The sequence below is a fragment of the Formica exsecta genome, unplaced genomic scaffold (assembly GCF_003651465.1).
Source record: "Formica exsecta isolate Colony F162 unplaced genomic scaffold, ASM365146v1 scaffold393, whole genome shotgun sequence".
Taxonomy (NCBI): domain Eukaryota; kingdom Metazoa; phylum Arthropoda; class Insecta; order Hymenoptera; family Formicidae; genus Formica; species Formica exsecta.
The window spans coordinates 2,045,204-2,066,285 of record NW_021851167.1 but is presented as its reverse complement, the minus strand read 5'-3'; the positions used below and the strand labels follow the sequence as shown (position 1 = coordinate 2,066,285).

At 41.2% G+C, this 21,082-nt stretch overlaps 1 protein-coding gene across 2 annotated transcripts in view; it reads right to left on the bottom strand.

Moving 5' to 3' along the window:
• The window catches only part of LOC115239672 (nuclear pore complex protein Nup88), a 70,567-nt gene that overhangs the window by 9,375 nt on the left and 40,110 nt on the right, over nt 1–21,082 (bottom strand). For both annotated transcript variants that reach the window (XR_003884665.1, XM_029814316.1), the window contains exons 3-4: nt 16,817–16,824; nt 14,150–14,306 (exon numbers count right to left, since the gene is read on the bottom strand). Coding sequence is in view for 1 of the 2 variants with exons in the window: in XM_029814316.1 (XP_029670176.1) it covers nt 14,150–14,306; nt 16,817–16,824 (165 nt within the window). In the remaining variant the exon portion in view is untranslated. The remainder of the gene's footprint in view (nt 1–14,149; nt 14,307–16,816; nt 16,825–21,082) is intronic.

Here is a 21,082-nt window from a genome sequence, read left to right as displayed (position 1 = left end):
CACCATGTTCGTGGATTCATGCTTAAAGAATCGAGGTTTCTGCCCCGAAATAACATGGACTACATGGAGAATGGTTTTGCCTTTGGAGCGACATGAGGGATCACGCCTTCTACCGTTGGTCACCATGTAACTCTGCGCTTGATTAAGATTTTTTATGTATACCGTTTATAGTTTAATTTAGTACTATTTGCGCTGAGGATGGCCAAAAAAAGGGCCGAAACGTCCGCCATTCGCGAATCATGTAATTAAAGAAATTCTCTAATTTTTTTAATTTATTTTTTGGTTTAAATTATATACCTTTGCGCCCAAAAAACTGCGCGTGGCTCTTTTGCCTTTTTATTCGGAGTTTGAATATATATTCATATTTTGAATAGAGATTCTGTTTCTCTCTTCTAATTTTTCGGTATTTTCAATTTTTCTCTCAAACAATCTTCTCAAAGCAACTATCTTTTCGGATTACGTCTTTATTTTGACGTCTCGCTTTGCGACGTCATTTAAAAAAAAATGTAATGTTTGTATTTTTTAATCCATTGTTCTCAAAATGCTATCATTAGTTTTACGCATTGTTGAGATGATTTTTTGAATTAAGTGACTGTATGATCTCTTTCTTGAAAGGGGACATTATGCTTTGCTTAGTTAATCCGAATGTGTAGAGTTCATAATCGTTTACGCTTTACGTAGACGCTATTATTTAATTCACTCATTTATAAAAAAAAAAATTACGTAATTCGTCTCGGAATCTTAAATAAGGGCGGACGGAGAAAGCGGCCGCTGTGCGGAAGAAACAGCAGTGACTTAAACGCAATAACGAATAATACGGCAGGGAAGTTCCTAGAGAATAAAATGATACGACATACCGTGTAAGATCTCTACTTTGAAGTCAGGTCCGTGCCGTTCTTTGTACAAATTGCGAGAAAAGCGCAGCGCAAAAAGCGCGTCTACCACCACCGGGGTTAATACGTTTACGTAGGGAAATTATTTTTAATTTTTCTAGACGTGCCTCTCTCTCTCTCTCGGACGGAGAAAGAAGGAGAGAGAAAAGATGAGGTCCGGAACACGAGGGTGTGGCAGAATGCGCGGCACTGCCGTGTAAGAATTTCTTAATTAGATTCGAGCAGCTGCATGGCCTCTCATTCTTTTGTTTCGTCGAAAAATTTCCGGTAAGTCGCGATCGCGATACCAGGTCAAGAATTTGTGCTTTATTAGATGCTTCGGCCTTGATTTAAGAGCGTTCTGCAGATTGCTTCAATCTTTTTCATTGCCTCGATCGCGAATATTTTATATATCGTTTGTTTCGAGGTAAATTCATTTCCCGATCTATTTTTAGACAGTCACCTTTTTTCTAATTGATTTCCCGTTTTTGCTTTAATAAAAGTATTTTTAAAACTATATTAAAGTATTAAATCAATTTAATTAATAATATTTCACATATTTTGATCTATATTTTACTTTCACGAATGTACGTAATATTAGAATCTTAGACAGTAACATATTTACTTTATTTAATAATATAAATGACCAGAAATGGATATTTATGCGATACACTCTCTTCAAATCTTTTTTCGGTGGCAGTGTCAACGAATATCGAATACACAATGGGGTTTGCGAGCGCCCTTAAATGCGTTGGTCCTGTTGCCATTCATTTTATTTAGGAATATTCAACGCCATCGAACGGAGCATCTCCGCGGGCACCACACCGCGGTAATCAAGACAGCTTAATACCTATCAGAAATACGCGCGCGAAAGGGTAGGCATAAATTCTGATAATTTCGAAATTGTGACAGAACGAAGAAAAATTCTCGGGGGAGGTCGCGGTGAAAAGTGCGAATAAATCGTTGCGTATGCCTTTGTCAACGAAACGGCGGCGAGTCAGGCGGACACAGGAGGGTTGGAGCTCGCTGGAGTGAGAGTCACAACCACCGTCACTACCACCACCACCACCACCACCACCGTCACCATCACCATCACCGTGTCTGGCCCTTTTTTTTCGCCCTATCTCTCTCTATCTCCTCTATATGTCCTGTCCCCCTCCCCTCATCTCTCTCCCAGCCTTTTCGCTCGCTCTCTTTCTCTCTCATCGCCGGTGCGTGCGTAATTTTTATCAATTATTAAGAACTCCTGGCGCGCGCTTGTGCTGGTGGCCGTGTCGCCGTTCTGCGCGGGACGTATGTACTAACGGGGTGTATAACCCGGAGAACGTTGTGTGCCGGTGATACCCGATGCCCACTGTCTTTTTCTCTCCGGAACGCCGGACCTTTTGCTCACTTTTTCTGGCATGCCGCGGACATTAATAACGGCCACGGGCTAACCACCGCCGTCAACCCCCTTGCCAACGTTACCGTGTCCACAGCCGCGGAAAAATTTATTTTTTGGTTTAAATTATATACCTTTGCGCCCAAAAAACTGCGCGTGGCTCTTTTGCCTTTTTATTCGGAGTTTGAATATATATTCATATTTTGAATAGAGATTCTGTTTCTCTCTTCTAATTTTTCGGTATTTTCAATTTTTCTCTCAAACAATCTTCTCAAAGCAACTATCTTTTCGGATTACGTCTTTATTTTGACGTCTCGCTTTGCGACGTCATTTAAAAAAAAATGTAATGTTTGTATTTTTTAATCCATTGTTCTCAAAATGCTATCATTAGTTTTACGCATTGTTGAGATGATTTTTTGAATTAAGTGACTGTATGATCTCTTTCTTGAAAGGGGACATTATGCTTTGCTTAGTTAATCCGAATGTGTAGAGTTCATAATCGTTTACGCTTTACGTAGACGCTATTATTTAATTCACTCATTTATAAAAAAAAAAATTACGTAATTCGTCTCGGAATCTTAAATAAGGGCGGACGGAGAAAGCGGCCGCTGTGCGGAAGAAACAGCAGTGACTTAAACGCAATAACGAATAATACGGCAGGGAAGTTCCTAGAGAATAAAATGATACGACATACCGTGTAAGATCTCTACTTTGAAGTCAGGTCCGTGCCGTTCTTTGTACAAATTGCGAGAAAAGCGCAGCGCAAAAAGCGCGTCTACCACCACCGGGGTTAATACGTTTACGTAGGGAAATTATTTTTAATTTTTCTAGACGTGCCTCTCTCTCTCTCTCGGACGGAGAAAGAAGGAGAGAGAAAAGATGAGGTCCGGAACACGAGGGTGTGGCAGAATGCGCGGCACTGCCGTGTAAGAATTTCTTAATTAGATTCGAGCAGCTGCATGGCCTCTCATTCTTTTGTTTCGTCGAAAAATTTCCGGTAAGTCGCGATCGCGATACCAGGTCAAGAATTTGTGCTTTATTAGATGCTTCGGCCTTGATTTAAGAGCGTTCTGCAGATTGCTTCAATCTTTTTCATTGCCTCGATCGCGAATATTTTATATATCGTTTGTTTCGAGGTAAATTCATTTCCCGATCTATTTTTAGACAGTCACCTTTTTTCTAATTGATTTCCCGTTTTTGCTTTAATAAAAGTATTTTTAAAACTATATTAAAGTATTAAATCAATTTAATTAATAATATTTCACATATTTTGATCTATATTTTACTTTCACGAATGTACGTAATATTAGAATCTTAGACAGTAACATATTTACTTTATTTAATAATATAAATGACCAGAAATGGATATTTATGCGATACACTCTCTTCAAATCTTTTTTCGGTGGCAGTGTCAACGAATATCGAATACACAATGGGGTTTGCGAGCGCCCTTAAATGCGTTGGTCCTGTTGCCATTCATTTTATTTAGGAATATTCAACGCCATCGAACGGAGCATCTCCGCGGGCACCACACCGCGGTAATCAAGACAGCTTAATACCTATCAGAAATACGCGCGCGAAAGGGTAGGCATAAATTCTGATAATTTCGAAATTGTGACAGAACGAAGAAAAATTCTCGGGGGAGGTCGCGGTGAAAAGTGCGAATAAATCGTTGCGTATGCCTTTGTCAACGAAACGGCGGCGAGTCAGGCGGACACAGGAGGGTTGGAGCTCGCTGGAGTGAGAGTCACAACCACCGTCACTACCACCACCACCACCACCACCACCGTCACCATCACCATCACCGTGTCTGGCCCTTTTTTTTCGCCCTATCTCTCTCTATCTCCTCTATATGTCCTGTCCCCCTCCCCTCATCTCTCTCCCAGCCTTTTCGCTCGCTCTCTTTCTCTCTCATCGCCGGTGCGTGCGTAATTTTTATCAATTATTAAGAACTCCTGGCGCGCGCTTGTGCTGGTGGCCGTGTCGCCGTTCTGCGCGGGACGTATGTACTAACGGGGTGTATAACCCGGAGAACGTTGTGTGCCGGTGATACCCGATGCCCACTGTCTTTTTCTCTCCGGAACGCCGGACCTTTTGCTCACTTTTTCTGGCATGCCGCGGACATTAATAACGGCCACGGGCTAACCACCGCCGTCAACCCCCTTGCCAACGTTACCGTGTCCACAGCCGCGGAAAGTGCGAGAGTAATAATAAAATATACGAAATGTAGGCGAGAGTATCTCGTTGTGCGAGCGAGCGAGCGGGCGGGCGGCCGCCGCGCCGAGGCCGACAAAACAAACGTCGCGACGTTACGGTGTACCTTTCATTGTCCGCGAAAAGGTACGCGGATCTCCTCGCGTTATAATAATTTAGAGCGACGCTGTGTGCGAGCCGCGCTGCGGGCCCTGATTTTAGCTTAATAGAACGCCGGCCGGTAGATTCGGCCGGAGCTTGCTGCGTTGGCGTGTTTCTCGCGAGAGATTGTCATTATTCTCGCGGAGACCGGACAATTTCAACCTACATCGTGGACGCGAAATTATGACGATTTGCGTAGGAGATTCGGGATATAAAAATTTTCTTAGAGCATTGATACCTATATACACAAATAATGCTTGATAGCTGCTTGCATAGCTTTACGAATTCACGTACATATATAAATCTAATGAAAATGTATACTTTCTCATTGCACATTTTACGTTTAAATGTTTTCTTCGTGACAAATCAATTTCTATTTACTTAAAAGAAAGCAGATAGTTGTGTGAATAATTTCGTCAAGCAATGGGAATTTTGACAAGCAAACAAATGTGTATCTGTCAGACAGAGTTTCGTAATGTTTCGACTGTCACGTGGCTTTTACATCGACGTGCATCCTTTATACGAGCGATTATGTACTTCGAACCCTCGCGGGGACAACGTTTAGCTTAATTCTGCCCGGCATGCCCATAACGGGCGTAATATCGTTCAGTTACTTGGAATATTTTTATTACATCCTCGCGGAAGCGCGGCGCATGAGGAAAGGGGCGGCTAAGACTTAAGAAGGTTGATGGCAGAGTTGTGGTGGGCTTCCGGGATCTGCCGGGCTATGCTCACGATATAACGAGAGCCATTATGATAAGCGGATGCATAGATTAGACATTACTCGTTAACCCGCCTGTGCGCGACGCTCGAAGCTCGAAAGACATCGTCTCCTGCTATCAAAAGAGCTCGACGAGAAATTGGTGACGATCGTAATGATTCTAGTTATCGTCTGTGTTACAAATTTGATTACTTAATATAAGGATATGCAACTGAACAGTTGTGTAATAAATTAATATGTCAGATAAGTGTGATGGTTTCAATTCAATTCTCGAGGATTAGGTGTATATTTATATACGTATTATTTTAATTTTAAATGTATAATGATATATGATAGATTATATTATTTTATATTAAATATTATATATTTTAGAAAAAAATATTTTAGCATATGATATATAACGTTAGGCGTATTATTTTAATTTTAAACATAAAAAGATATATGATAGACGCAAATCTCCTTTATCAGGATGCTTCCATCATCGAATGAATGACATTACGATTATTCGATCCGCGATCTCGGCTCTTGTTTTAACCACACCTCATTTCGCTCATCGGTACTCGTTACAACAACAAACTGCCACATTACATAACGGAAGTTCTCTCATCCTGAAAGGGGACGGAAGACGCCCCCTTTCGCTCGTCCGAGGGCGCGGGGGCGGCCCATAAAATCGGGATGTTGCGCAAAATATAACGACCGACGTTCTCCTGGCGCTGGCTGACGCTCCCATCGTAATTCATTCCCGACTCTCGCTTGCCTTCGCCTTCCCGACGACACCTGCGTCGGCAACTAAGCCCGTTAATTCTCGACGCCGCGGCGCGACGCGGCCCGTCTCTCCATCGCCCTGCCATCGGCTCTCACCGGGAAACCCGGCTTCCCGGTTGCGCCATCCTGACACGTTCCGGTTCTCGATCTTTGCCGGTGCTTACCCTCGTAGATAGCGCGCTCGTATTCGCCCCTCCCTGATGACGCGGGTGTCGAGTCTCGTCGAGTATTTCGTAGTGGTACACATCCCAGGGTGCATACGTGGCATAGGATAATTAGATAATGTAGCGATATATGTAATAGTACGCCTAAATTTTACGTATTATTTAAAGGCGGTTATCTTTCATCCTCTCCCTTTCTCTCTCGCAAAAGAATTGCATTGACTGTGAAGATCGCGTTGATATATATCCAAAATTGTAGTATAAAATATAATCTGTTTTGAAATAAAAATTTAAACAATTAGATTAATTTTTTACGCAATTCGACAAAACTATTTAACTTTGCTAATTATTTTTTCTCAATAATTACATTTTTATCTTTTTTTTTTTAAACTTCTAATAGAACTTCCGTGCAATATTAATTTAGAATAAAAATTGAGGTCACATGTAAAGGATTAAAATAAGCTCAGTGTTACTTCATTTTTCTCAAGCTGAAAAAGAGAACGAACGAATCCGACTGTGATATCGACTTTGTGTCACGCGAACACGTGTCTTTGGACATGAAATGCGCTGCTCGAAACGAACGTAGATAGGTAGGTAGGTAGGTAACCGACGTGGCTACGACGGAAAACGGCAAACAAAGGATACCGAGTCCGTAGTGCGAGAACAGGAGTGCCCGGGCACCCCAGGCTGTCGCGCGGGTGCCCGTGGCTAGCACACGTACCGCTGTAATTAAAAGAACCGACAGATGTGTCTTTCTCTCTCTTTCTTTCTTTCACCGTCGGCTTTTATTTCGTTACGTGAAACGACGACGACGACGACGACGACGACGACGACGACGACGACGACGACGACGACGACGACGACGACGACGACGACGACGACGACGACGACGACGACGACGACGACGACGACGACGACGACGACGACGACGACGACGACGACGACGACGACGACGACGACGACGACGACGACGACGACGACGACGACGACGATGACGTCGACGGCGGCTGAAACGCGTCTCGCGTATTTAAATTCTCCGCTACGGCGCGACGCTCGGAATTCTTTGATTAGACGAAAGTACCTGCGACGTGGGTAGATGAATGTACGAGTTTGCATATCATTGCTATCATGATAATTGAGTAAATCGGGATTCACGTCGTGTGCACGAGAGATCCACCATTTTTTTGTCGGAAGAACTTTTACATATATTATAAGAAAACTCTTACGCATTAAATTTTATTTCTTGATGCTTCATTGAAAAGACGAAATATGATCTGCATATCATCGGCACAGAGTGCTCTTTAAAATCATAGATTCATTAAAATTTTCAACCGGACTATATTTCATATATATACTTGAGAATAATTGAATTTTTATTCAATTCGAAAATCGATAATCGTAATTAGGGTTTGATATTTAGTTTCAATTATTGACTGTTCAATAAATTAAAAATGCATAAAAATCTTGTGAAAAACAAATATCTTTACCATCGAGTGTAAAGACGACAGATAAACACGGCAGATAAACTAATACTCTCGTTCGTATCGCGAACAAATTGTCCGATTATATAGTGTAATGGCGAGCTTTTTAATTCCGCACGATCTCTCGTAATTTAACTCTTTCGTTAACGCTGATTCGACGAGAAATATCGTTCGGCCGGCAATAAAGTTTCAGGCCGGGCCGGCCTGATAAAGCGCGACACACGTAAACCGTAAAACGGCTTATACGCTTTTTCCTCGGCGTGCCGACATTTTTCAAAAGGCGCGGATATCATCGGGGACCATCTAAATCATCCCGCCCGCGAGTACAACGCGACCCTATGCTCGGCCTCCGCAAACAATCCCTCCCCCCCCCCTGTCCATTCCCATCGCCAATCCCATACCCGCCACGAAAACACCGGCAAGCCGGTGATTTTCGTTAGTGCTTGCTCATCGAAAAAAAGTAGAAAAACGGTGGTAGATTCGAAGTGTGGGGATGCACGGAGGATGTAGGTGTCGTGTGTTTGGAGACGGGTCTCTCTATCTCTCTGCCTCTCTCTTCGCATGATTGCGCGTGTATATGTGTGTGCAGCCACCGCGTGTGGTCGACCGAGATTAGCTTCGGGATTACATATGTAAAACCATTAGGTTAAATCATTTTTTAAATAAACGCAAGTGGCCCCCTTTTCCCCTCCCGAAACCAGCGGCCCGGGTCAGATAGGAGAACGATTCCCGCGCGTTCGCGTAGGTGGGCAGAAAAGGGGGAGGGGGGTAGGAGAGGAGTGATTCAGCCCCTGTGGGTGAAATATTCCGTAGCACGTTCAACATATGCTCGAGAAACTCTCTCCAATGCGCGATTGACCGCTTCTGCAACCGGTGTCCGTGGAATTTCCGCGTTCGGAAATAAATGAGCTTGCACGCGTGACAGATTAGCCAGTAAACTTCATGGCGTATCGTAAATCTATCTTCTTTATTGTTTACCTTTCGAAAACGAAGGTATCAAGTGAATATCAGAACGTGTATAAGTTCAGTAAATATCATTTTTTTACCTTCATTCCTGTCTAAAATAATTCACTATGACAAATTTTGTGACAATTTTTAAATCAGTTTGCACTTCTGTATTACGACAATTTAAATAATCTTAAGCGACTTCTTCGTATATTGATATATTTAGATTTGGTTCAATTCTATTTTTTTGGACACCTTGTATACGTGTAAATGACAATTTTAGATTTTGTAGCATATCCGATACACACACACATACTGTCTGACTATCGAAATCTATATTAGTCGAGTTGGCGTGACAAGTAGTGTCCACTTCGATTTATGTCTGATCAATTACAGCTTTATCTACTGATACAGCATATTTAAGTCTAACCAGTTATGCATCTTCATCTACTTATACAATAATTACCATTTTGAAATCTATTTACTATCTGTATATTTAGTGCGATTTTGGTTGTATTATCGCGTATGAATAATGTTTAATATGTATATAAAAAAAAAAAATCAATTTATATTTAATTGTAGAGTAAGTATGACTGCGTCGGCGCAGTTCGAAGTGCGGTATAAAGCTAAATATTTTTCGGCTGTGATAAAACTGCAATCTGGCAGTTACATTGTGCAAACAGTAACTCGCGATACGATGGTTTTTAATATAAATTTTGAGGAATGTGTGGTCGTGCGAAAGATATAAAATAGTCGCCGGCATATCCACACATTCACTTTTGCGCCGCCATAAACATTACGTGCCCAGACAAATATTTCTTTCACACCAAATGTGAATGTGAATCTGCATTTTTTGTTCGATCTAGAAGATATAAATTTAATTCACCGTGTACGTACCGCGGCGATATCGCCGGAGTTTGCGGTTTTATCATTTGTTGCCAACGCGTCGTAAAGATAATCGGGGCAATAAATCGCCTGATACTACGAAAATAAACGATATTTCATTATATTGCATACGATAATTCGTTTCTTAAAATTATCAAAAAGAATCTTGACGAATTATAAAAATAATAAGAAAATTATTATTTACATATAACTTTTATATACTTTTATATATATTTTATGTATCTTATATATTATATTTTATTAATTAATCTGCAATGCAATTTATCTATTATAATTTTATTAAAAAAAAAAAAAAAAATTCAATAAAAAAAATCTCAATAATTATACTCTTACGACAATAGGCTGCAAATAATCTGTAATAATAATAATATTCTAATAATAATAATAAATTCTAATAAATAAAATAATATTTAATATTCTATATTTTTTAAATCGAAATCATATGTGCTACGAGAATATCTTAAATAATAAAGTTATCAATTAAGAAATATTTGTACCTAATTATATACTGTGCCAATTATCTATTTTCTATTTTTTGCTGCGGTGACTCGCTTGTTTCGCGGAGCTCGGAATCTGGGAGTTCGCAGATGAAGAGCAGGCATTAGGGGTTTACGAGGCGAATATACCGTAGAACGGTTCGGAGAGACGCTCGCGGTGCTGGCGAGTGGATTGGCGGGGAAGATGAGGGGGTTGGTTATAAGAGGTGAGAATTATTCATAAACGTAGGCTGACTTTTAGTGGAGGAGAAGGGAGGGCGAGTTGGAGTGAGAGAAGAAACGGCGTAGATTTCTCTCCGCCGTTCCGAGAAGCTGAAATCTACCGAATATTAAGGCAGGTGGTAAGGGGGTGACCGGGGGAGGCAGAGCGAGGTCCTCCACAGGCCGCATAATAAACACATAACGGTAATCCTTAAAACAATAATTAGCCGCGCGGGCCAACCAAGAGGCGACGATCTTCCGGCCGCCGCGCGGAATGGCGCCGCTTTCGCAATTCGTTGTCGAATTAATACCGGGACTCGCGATGGTGTAGCACGATCCACCCACACTGTGGCCGCATTACGCGGTAGGAATTGTACTTACTTCCTATAGCGATTATCGCGAAGGGTATTGCCGCTGCCTTTAGGAGCAGAGTAAACTGTTACTGGGCTAAATTGTTGTTATTTATCGTTATTTACTATGTGTTATTTATATTTATACTAACACCTTACGAGTGCGTCTTCCGCATTATATAATTTTCAAGATTTTCTATTTTTATGTATTTATACTCATTGTGTGAAATTTGAAAAGATAAGGAGTTTAAAGATTCTACTTTTGCATGTTAGAAACGCAATTTAAATTATAAAAAGATAAAGATTTTTATTATTGTCATATATAATTTGAATCAGTGAATAAAGACGTAACTGGCCAGACTTAAATCCAAGTAGTAACACTACTTGTTATGTCAGACCATGCTTAATGTATATGTGTCGACTAAGTTAAACAATTCGATGATATTAGATAAATATGTAAGTAACATTACAAAATCTAGAAAATATATTATACATACAGGGTGTCTCCCAAAACATAATATTCGAAAAACAAAATATTAAGTATTCAACTCCAATTGATAGTAGATAATAATCGTGCTACAATAAATCAAATAATTCATTAATTAATATCTACGACATTGAAAATTAAATTTTTAACAAATATAAAAATTTATGTTATATTTTAACAAATTTTTCTCAAAATTGCTTATGAATATATCTCACGAAAAGTAAGCGAAAAGATAATTATTATATCTATATTAAAACAAACAAAAATATTCACGTAAACAATTATGTATTCTTATTAATACGCGACTATGCTCTATATGTGACAAATAGATCACAAATCAAAGTATTTCGTCATTAATCTGGTAAAATAAAAACTGCATTAACATCACCATTCCGTACATTTTCCTTCTGGGCGATTTTGTGCAAACGGAACTGCCAGAGATTCTTGATCCTCGGGGACATTTAAAACATCCGAGAAGGGCAAACGAGCCTTTCGCGAAGGTGAGAGAATCGTACGGGTCCGTGGGGGATGCAACAAACGGGAGAGGTGGGCTTGAAATGAAGCGGAATAAGACCGAAGGGGTGCCGCGAAGTGGTAATAGTTTTAATCCGGTGTCTTGAAGTCAGGATTTGGCGGCGCGGCAGTTAGTGGTTGCCGGTAAGTCCAAGCGAACCCACTTCGCGCTCTGATATCATAATCCGAATAATCACTATTATTGCCGCCATTTGCTTAATCCGAAGCCCATCCACCTCGCATCCGACGCGGTCGCAAGCTACGGCACCTGTTATTCGGTTTCAGGACGCGCGATGAGAAGCGTCCAATCGAAAGTTTTCTTTTGCATCTTTAATCTCTTCAATTATTCCGTCGCTCTGGAACAAGAACGACGATTTAAATTTGGCTGTGACTCAAAGATGAATGAATAAATATCCGTCTATTCGATATCGGTTGTCATAGTTTACGGGCGTCGATTTATCCTTATCATCTAACTACAACGATCTTTCATCCTTATCACGATTAAAATCGACTAGTTCTAATTCTAAATCTAAATTGCAAATAATAACAAGAAATGATAGTCTTGTAATATTATACTTTTAATTTAACGAGCGAGTAATTTTCAAAATTTTCTTGCTGCGCCCAAGAATATCTTTGATTTTGTCCGATATAAGAGACATTCGCCTGGGGGGATCGGTCTGATCGTGTATCGCGTGTTTATATAACTATTTGAAATCGTGGAATGATAACGTGCTTGGTATCTCGACGAGAGACCAACGCGTCCACCGGAAGTTCTGCCGGCAATAACGCGTAAACTTCATTTAGCCTTATTTAAGCCGGCTGGGAGGCGGCAGAGACATTAAATCCCCGAGATTCGTTCTAATGGTCGCGACTCACTTAGAAACTGCGATCTTTCGCATAGTGTGCGCGCATAATGCGCGCTCTCTCTACGTGCGTTCTTAATAAATTCGCTCGAACCCTGAGACCGGTTGAAATCGCCTAAGTGAAACGACGAAAAAACTTTAGCGCAAACTGCCGCTCTTAATTTGGCCAGTTTGTTTAGCAGCGGTCGCTTGTTCCTCTCTGCCTTGCCTTCCTCTTTTTCTCGCTCTCCTTCTCTTTGCCCTCGCCCTCTCTTTCTCCCTCTCCCTCTCGAGGAACAAGCGGTTCGTTCGCTTCCGGAAAAAGTTCGGAATTACGAATTAGCAGGAAGTCGGCAGGAAAGTACCTGCATTTATTCTGAATTCAGCTTATTATGAAATTATAATGCGGAGGACGACTTAAAACGAGCGGTTACCCCTTTCGCGTTTATATACCGCCGGTGGATTAAAGGTCATCGTATTTTGCTATTAATTACCGTTTAATTCAGTGATGAGTTTTCTGTAGCTCCGCATGCGATACCCTTTTTTTCTCATCGATACTCGAATTTTTTGTAATAGAGCTTTATATATCGCACATATCGTTCTTTTAAAAGATTTAAAAAGATTTGCTTAAAAATCTTAGCCTATCTTTTAAGATTTTCTTTCGGGGTTAAAGATCGAATTCTGAACGTACGAAATTGCGATCATGCTACTATTAGGAGAAATTGTCAATGTAACAGAATGCATAATAGAGGTGGAGGCGAGAATGCTACATCCATACAAGGGGGGTTCTGATCGACGATGATCGAGTGTACCTTGATTCAACGATGCGCGGACGAGAGTAATCTTCAACGGCGCTCGTAATTGCGCGACATTCTAATCGCCCGAAAGATTACAGCCGGGGGTCAGGGGCGCAAACGGGGGCCGGAGCTTGGGGCCGGGGGCGGCACACACCGCTGGGTAATGTTACGCAAGACAGTAGTCTCGGGTGGCATGTGTCGTTGATGAGGCGGTTAGTATTCAGCGGTGCTTCCTGGTCCCCCGGAACTTTTGAAAACTAACCGAGTAAAGCCACCTTAATTCCATAAGAGGGAGACCAAAGGGGTTTCCCGGGCGTCACCGTAACACCCTCTTAATTACAGGATATTAGGACGCCTATGGGAGACACGGTGACGGCGCGGGGAAAAGCAGATAGCGCGATTTATTATCCGCCGCTAATCTTATCTCCGTTTTTATAATTTTCTCGGTACGCGCATTTCTTTAAGGAACGCGGATTGATAAAGACCCAATGTAACCAATGACATCGATGATATTGAATATCCCGGTATTGCTATAATTTAATTATTTTATTATATCCCCGTAGATATTTGAGGGAAAATCGTTAAAACAAATAATTATTAAACACTTTATTGTACGTTTTATAATATTAATTTTAAAAAACTCAAATAGATGTGATTAAAATAATAAATATAAATTATAATTCTAATATAATTTTCACAATTTTTATTGTGAATACGATGCAATCGTTTATATTAAGATTTTATTTTTTGGCGGATTTAATATAAATAGTCAAACTTTTAAGTAAGTGGGCTATTACTGCTGATATAATATTTAAGATGTTATCGCAGATAAGCAAAATTTTCATAGAAGTAACAAAGATTTTGAATGTACTTACGTGCAGAGAATCACTTCCTTGCCGCCCTCGTAAACGGCGTCCTTGCCCCATCGTTTCGGTAGCTCCATGAGAGCGATACCCAAGTTGCCCCATAATGCTAACTGCGTTGCTGTCTCATTTATCAGTACATTCGTGATATCAAAAATTGGTGGATCCAAAAAAAAAAAAAAAAAAAAAAAAAAAAAAAAGAAATTAGTATTTATTCTGATATATGTATATGTATAATCAATCGTCAAATATTAAATTATTTTATTGTTCTAACAATATATATTATGAATTTTTATAATAAATACACAATTTTGCTAATAACAGAATTGAATCATTGAACCCGCAAAATAAAGAGCTCTGAATAAAGATTTCATCGGCTAGAACTTTTCCATTAATTAAAATTTTAAGAAGGCAAGCGAGGCGAGAAAGAAAAGTGGTACGTCGCCGATCCCGAAAACGTTTCCGCGCGAGGTATAAATTCATTATTACACGAGCCAGTAAGCACGCCGCAGGATTCCTCGCCCGATCGCGCCATTTTCTCTTTTGGACCCTCTCTCTTTTTTTTTTTCACCCTAGTCTATCCATCTACCTCTACCCGCGAGATATCTCCCCGTCTTCCTGCCTCTTTCGCCTGTCCCCCATTCTTTCTCCGAGACGCGCATCGTCTATCGATTAAAAAACTTTATAATACGATCCCGCTTCTCGTTTGTTTTCCAGTTTGATTTTTATCGTACCGCTCCGGGAAAAAGGCAGGTGCACAACGTCGTCTCCACCCTTCCCTTCGCAACCTCCCGATTCCTCTTTTTCTCCGCCACCCCCGTCGTTCTCCTTGCCCCGATATTTAATTTCGAACTAAGTTCGCCAACGCGAACATCATTACGAGGCGGCATCCCCGCAGGTGGGGTATCGGCGTGTATCAAGGGGCAATTACTTTTTTTTTCCTACCCAGAGGCTGGTTATTCCCCGGGTTTCTCTGATGGGGGAGACTTCTTTTCGTCTCGATATATCGAGTGTCGTTGCGTCTCTCGTTCGACGTAATATTGCGAAAACGTGCAGATGGAATGACAAGTGAAACAAACTCGCGTAAGACGTGACTGACTTTTCAAAATAAAAGTAAGAATATAATTTAGTAATATTTTCTGTAGAATATCATTTAATACAAAAATAAATTGTCATAATTTATGAAAAATATTATTTCCATTAAATCCCTCAGTCCTTTATCTTAGATTGAGAATATATAATGATATAATATAAATTTAATATGTTTTAAAAAAGAAAAAGAACTATCGTCAATTTATCCTCGTATAATCAATAAAAAAATCGAGTGCTACTATGACAATGTGTAACATATTCGCACGTTGATTCATCCGGGATATTCTGGTGGCGGAGAGAGCGAGGGTTGGTTGAAAGCCAGGGCGATAAAGGGTGTCGGACGATGGTACGCGTGGCACGGAAGCGGTATGAGCAGGAAAATGGAAGGGTATAAAAGGGGGTGGTAAAGAGCGGGAGGGAAAGAGAGAGAGAGAGAGAGAGAGAAAGAGACAGCGCGGGATTCCCGGGTACCGATGCCGACACACTGGCGCGCGAGGCTGTAATGCGTTATTAATGAACACCAAGAATTTCATTAAAGATTGTTTGTATATCAAACTGTCCACTAAATTATGCCCTATAACCCCCGTGGCGCCTTTACGCGCCTGGAAACTATTGGCTGCCGCAGTGGCGCTGCCTTTTCCGACCCCCACGTGCCATCGATGATCCGCCAGACAGGCAAAAGTCACACTCGTCGTCATAAAAGATGGATCAGCTACTATCCATCGCGTTCATTTTTTAATTTTTTTTATGATTCATTTACGATTTGGCCATTCGATCGGTCGACAATCGTTCACGATATTCGTCGACGAAGTCAGTTATTTCGCGACCTTTAGGACATACATTATTAGAAGGGACGATATAGGTAGCTAGAGGACATGGCGCGTGCGGCGAGAGGAGCAAGAAGGACATGTGTGGAAGACGAGAGAGAAGGAGGACGAGGGTTGCGAGAGAGCGAGCGAGTGTCGGATGAACGGAGAAGAGACAGAGAGAGTAAAGAGCGTACAGGGCATGGGTGGTAGGTGGGTGGAGAGATACAGTTAATCGTTGGGAAGCTATTAACTTCGGACTGGAATGCTCCATAGCGCCTCATTTCGTTCAATGCAAATTTACACCCGACGCCAACCACTTATAGCGCGCGCTCTTCGTTCTCTTTCGACGTGAAAATTCGAACTGCGAAACGAATGTGGTGCTCTATCAGCGATAATTTTCTTTTTTCGCTTTCAATATTTCGGAGGCGAACAAAAAAAGACTGGATGTGGAGCAACATAAATATTTATAAAATAAAAATAATAAATATACCGATTCACAAAATAAAGGATAGATATTATAAAATTTAAAGTTTGATATGGCTTATACCAGTAATTATTCTATTCAAAAAATCGTGACATGTGTAAGAATTATAAAAGAAGTTTTTAAAAGCTTAAAATATATACATACAGAGAGAAAAAGATATTCGATGTTAACGTTCGATACGGCAATATTGTTTCAAAATGCATGGAAATTAAAGATGTGGAAATTAAATCTTAGGAAGTTTAATAGGAGTCACATAGGCAACGAAGAAGATTCCGCTCCTTCAACTTATCCAATTTGGTTGTCTCTCGTAGACGATCAACGTCGTAATCGGTGACCTGGTTCGCAGCTCCATGAAACTTGGACCCTTCTGCTTCCATCGCCATTTCTACCTTCGCCCTTCCCCCCCGATCGTGCCATCCGCATGTTGCCTTATTAGTTTAGAACTTAGGTTTACCGTAAAGTCGCGCGTGTCACTTATGATCAAAGTCTACCTGCCAAACGACAAGTCTTAACTTCGCTTCTCGTCGAATTGAATGTCCAAAGACAATTCCAGAATGACGATTATTGATTTTCACGTAAAATTTCTTTATTATTTTCTCGGATATTACTCCTCAATAAAATTCATCTTATCGTTAAAAGTACGAAATTAAATATTTGCTTAAGTTGACGCTCGTAAACGTGGCGTGAATTATATTCTGACTGATGTGAAGAGATGCAACTTTCGCGATCTTTGGCAATGTATTCCTTTCACATTGCAGCGTTTATTTGTTGTTTGCTTGGCAAACATCGGTCCAAGACAAATCCCGGACGCGAGTTGTCATAGCCGGCCGAAATATCGCGCTGGCTGCGCGATTTAACGCGCGAAATTGCGCACGTACGACGAAGCGGACCTGACAAATGGCAATGTAACGGGTGCTCAAGATACACATAGTTAACAGCGAGAGATGCGGCACGAGTTGACTAATGACGTCGGGCGTTCTCGCGCTATATAATTTCAAAACATACACGCAGGCACGCGGCCGAAATGTCGCGGATAGAAAGGGTGGCGGGGGGAAAGAGAACGAGGGGGTGACCCGCGAACATTGCGAGCCATGACAGCGCCTTAATATGAACAAATGCCGGACTATATCTCAGCTAGGGTTTGCTTTGCATTATTCGGCTAACGTCCTCGTTTGCCATCCTTACGCAGATGCCTTACATTATGACGACCGATCTTCACGCGGGAATGGGTGTACTTCTCTTTTCGGGTTCGCAGAAACGCGCGAATATTACCGAATGTGAATTGATACAAATGTACGCGAGGGGTGCGCGCCATTCAAACGGCAACGTCCGAAAGATATGTCTCTAAAGTTGGAAACTGAGTGCATATATTTTATATATTCTGTTAAAATATGATAGCGAGATATATCTCACGCACAATGGCAATAACGACGGTAATAAGTTATATTTTTATCAATTATATACACGCCTGAATTTATAAAGAGTAATCAATAAATAAAATTATTATTATTAACTGAGCAAGACTATTATCGCTTCAATCAGAAAATGATTTCTCGTGTTACTTTAGGATTTCCCGGCGCATAAAAAATAAAAAAAGGAGAAAGATTCGAGAGAGTGAGAGAAAACATTTAAAGAGAACGGGTCAAGATAGCTCGGAATATAAGTCGGATTTTAAGAAACCGTGACAAGACTTGAGATGTCTATCTGACTGGTGCTTAGCGAGAGTTCGCGCAATGTTAATGGATCTTGCTCTCGTAGAAGGAGGGATAAAGAAGGAGGGAAAGAAACAGTACAGAGGGAGAAAAAGAGAAAAGCGGAGGGCGAGGAAAACGGCGAAGAGACGCGCGACAGTCGTGGAAATGGATGTGTTCACATTATACCCTCTGTTCTTTTAATTTCTTCAAAGGACTCCCTACCCTGCGACACACCTTGAGCATCCTCGCTGATGCCTGCAGCCTCCACCTCTCCACCCTCGCCTCCGAATTAATAAGGCGTCGACAATGTGACGTCTTTTTTTTCTGCGCCCCCAAACGGGACGACAGACAGCCGACCCAAAGTGAATGAAGACTCTCGGTAAGAGGAAGAGCAACAGGGAGGGTACTCTCTTACCGGTACTTAGTGGCGGGATGAGCCGAGCTGCCGTTAATAAATGTGTTTCTAGCAGCAAAAGAAAAAGAAAGAGAGAGAGAGAGAGAGAGAGGGAGAGAGAGAGAGAGAGAGAAAGAGGGCGAAACAACAGTGCGGAACATGGCACTCTCTCGTTAGATTCTGCCGACGACGACCCCAGGGAATACGTCTTAACGAGGAGAAAACTTTTAAATGCGCAAGGGCGTCATTCGTCGACGTCGAAAATCCGTCTCATCTCGTTGCCTCCCGTTGTCGTGTCGGCCTCAACAAACGCGGGATCAATCCACGATTATTAATCGAGCATTACAAGTCGCGTTTCGGAAAATGAACACAAGAAGGTACGCGCATTAATATTAAAAAAAAAAAAAAAAACTTTACGATATAATAATTCTATTTTATCGTGTATTTAAAGTAATATAAGAATGATAAATTATAGTTTGCCTTTTTAGAAAAATTCAAGTAATAACTATATAAGTTAAACTTAAAGTTCTATTAAATTATTTAAATGCATCGTATCTCGTTATCCTACTTGTTAGTCGATTTATCGATCGCAATCATTTACCGTTACACTTCGCGTGCGGACAATTTTAGCCCTCTCGACGGGACGTTGATAAAGGTCAGTTGATTTTCGAGGCCGGAATAATGCTCCGCTACGCGGCCGGCAGGGTAACCGCCACGGTTAATGAATCGACGTAATCAGGGGGTGCGGGATCGCAGGCGACGAATGACAATCGAGTTTTGTATTAATGCCCGACCGCGCCCACGGCGGATAGCCATCAGGCTGATCGCTCGTTTAATCAAGCGAGCCGCTAACGCGATTAACTTATTGCGTACGCTTTCACCGTTGCGTACACACACGTGAGACACGCGTGAATCAGCGATACGCGCGAACGTAATTGCCATTACAGTCACTCTTTTCTGTTTTCCTTCTCCCTCGCACGCTTTCGGCACTCACTCGCGAAAGAATTCGCCGATATCACTGGGCACGTCCTTTCCTCCTACGATTACGACGCTTATTTGTATAGTTTCGTGATCACCCTTTCGAAATGTTATCTTTTGCCGTTCGTCGGCCGACTCGATGTCGCTTCCGTCCTGTCATTCCTTTTTAATTATTTTTTACTCGGCTGTTATTACAATTGAAGTTACGTACATTATATCTCACGCAAGCGAAATCGTGCGATTTAGAAAGTGAGGCAACATTCGCGGAGAGAGATTGCTTTCCAAGATATTAACGGAGAGAGAGAGAGAGAGAGAGAAAGAGAGAAGAGAGAGTACTAAAATTTCCCTTCTGTATTTATAGAATGTTTTGTTCGTATGAATTGCTCCTGTACATCCGTCGAATGTAATTTCTATGCGGAGAAAGAGCCGCGAACTCCATCATCGTGTACCACCGGTGAAGTAAAATTCCTTTCGACGTCGCTGAGCGCTGTCCGGTCATCTACCGCCGCCTCTGCGGTTGATATACCCGTATTTTCTGAAGTGGAGATATGCATACTTTATGCGTACGTTCTCCAGCCGGGCGTCCAAGAACCGAGGCGCCAATGTCCGCATGCATGACCATGACATACACATAAACGCGAATGCCCGGTGAACAATCACGAAGGCAACAAAGTCAGTATCAAGTCAGCGGCCGCGTATTATGATGTGCCTTTATTAAAATGTGTAATATCGATTTTTTAAATTAATTTTTTTATTGCATTTGACGTAAATTATGTCATACATTTTCGCCCCAATACAAATTAAACAATTATCAACACAATTTTGTATTTTAATATTGATTCGAGAAATTTTCGAATTCTCCTTGATTATGTGTATAACATTTTCGTATGTAAATAAATTTTATTATAATTTACTTTGATATTTGCTTCATTGAATATGCATTATATATAATTCGCAATTAAACCGTAGATGCAAAATAATAATGATAAAAATGATAATACAATACATAAATATATTATTCTATATAGGATATATGCATAAATAGATATAATGTTACTCAAATGGTTTAAAGAAAGAATTAAACCCTTTCATTAATTTAATAAATTCATTATTTATGTTTTTTACAATGCGATGGACGCTAGTACAAGTTCGCTTAATCATCTCGAATAACTAAAAGAACCGCAGCAGTCCATATTGCAATTTTTTTATGTCTTACCACGCGACGCGCTATCCGTCGCTTTTCCGGCTCATTTCCGGAAGTAGACGTGCTCGCTTATTTTATACTTCGACCGCGAGGCGCCAATGCCTGCATGCATGACCGCGTTGCGTACATAAACGCGAACGTTCCACGTCCGGTGAATAGTCCGCAAATTCCGTACAATGTAAGGATCAGTAGGTGGGCGCGGAAGATTATAGCCTGAACCCTCGTGCAAGGGTGAGAAAAGCGAACGTCTGGCAAACGGGGCAGACAAGCCGATGTGCGCGAGAGAGGGA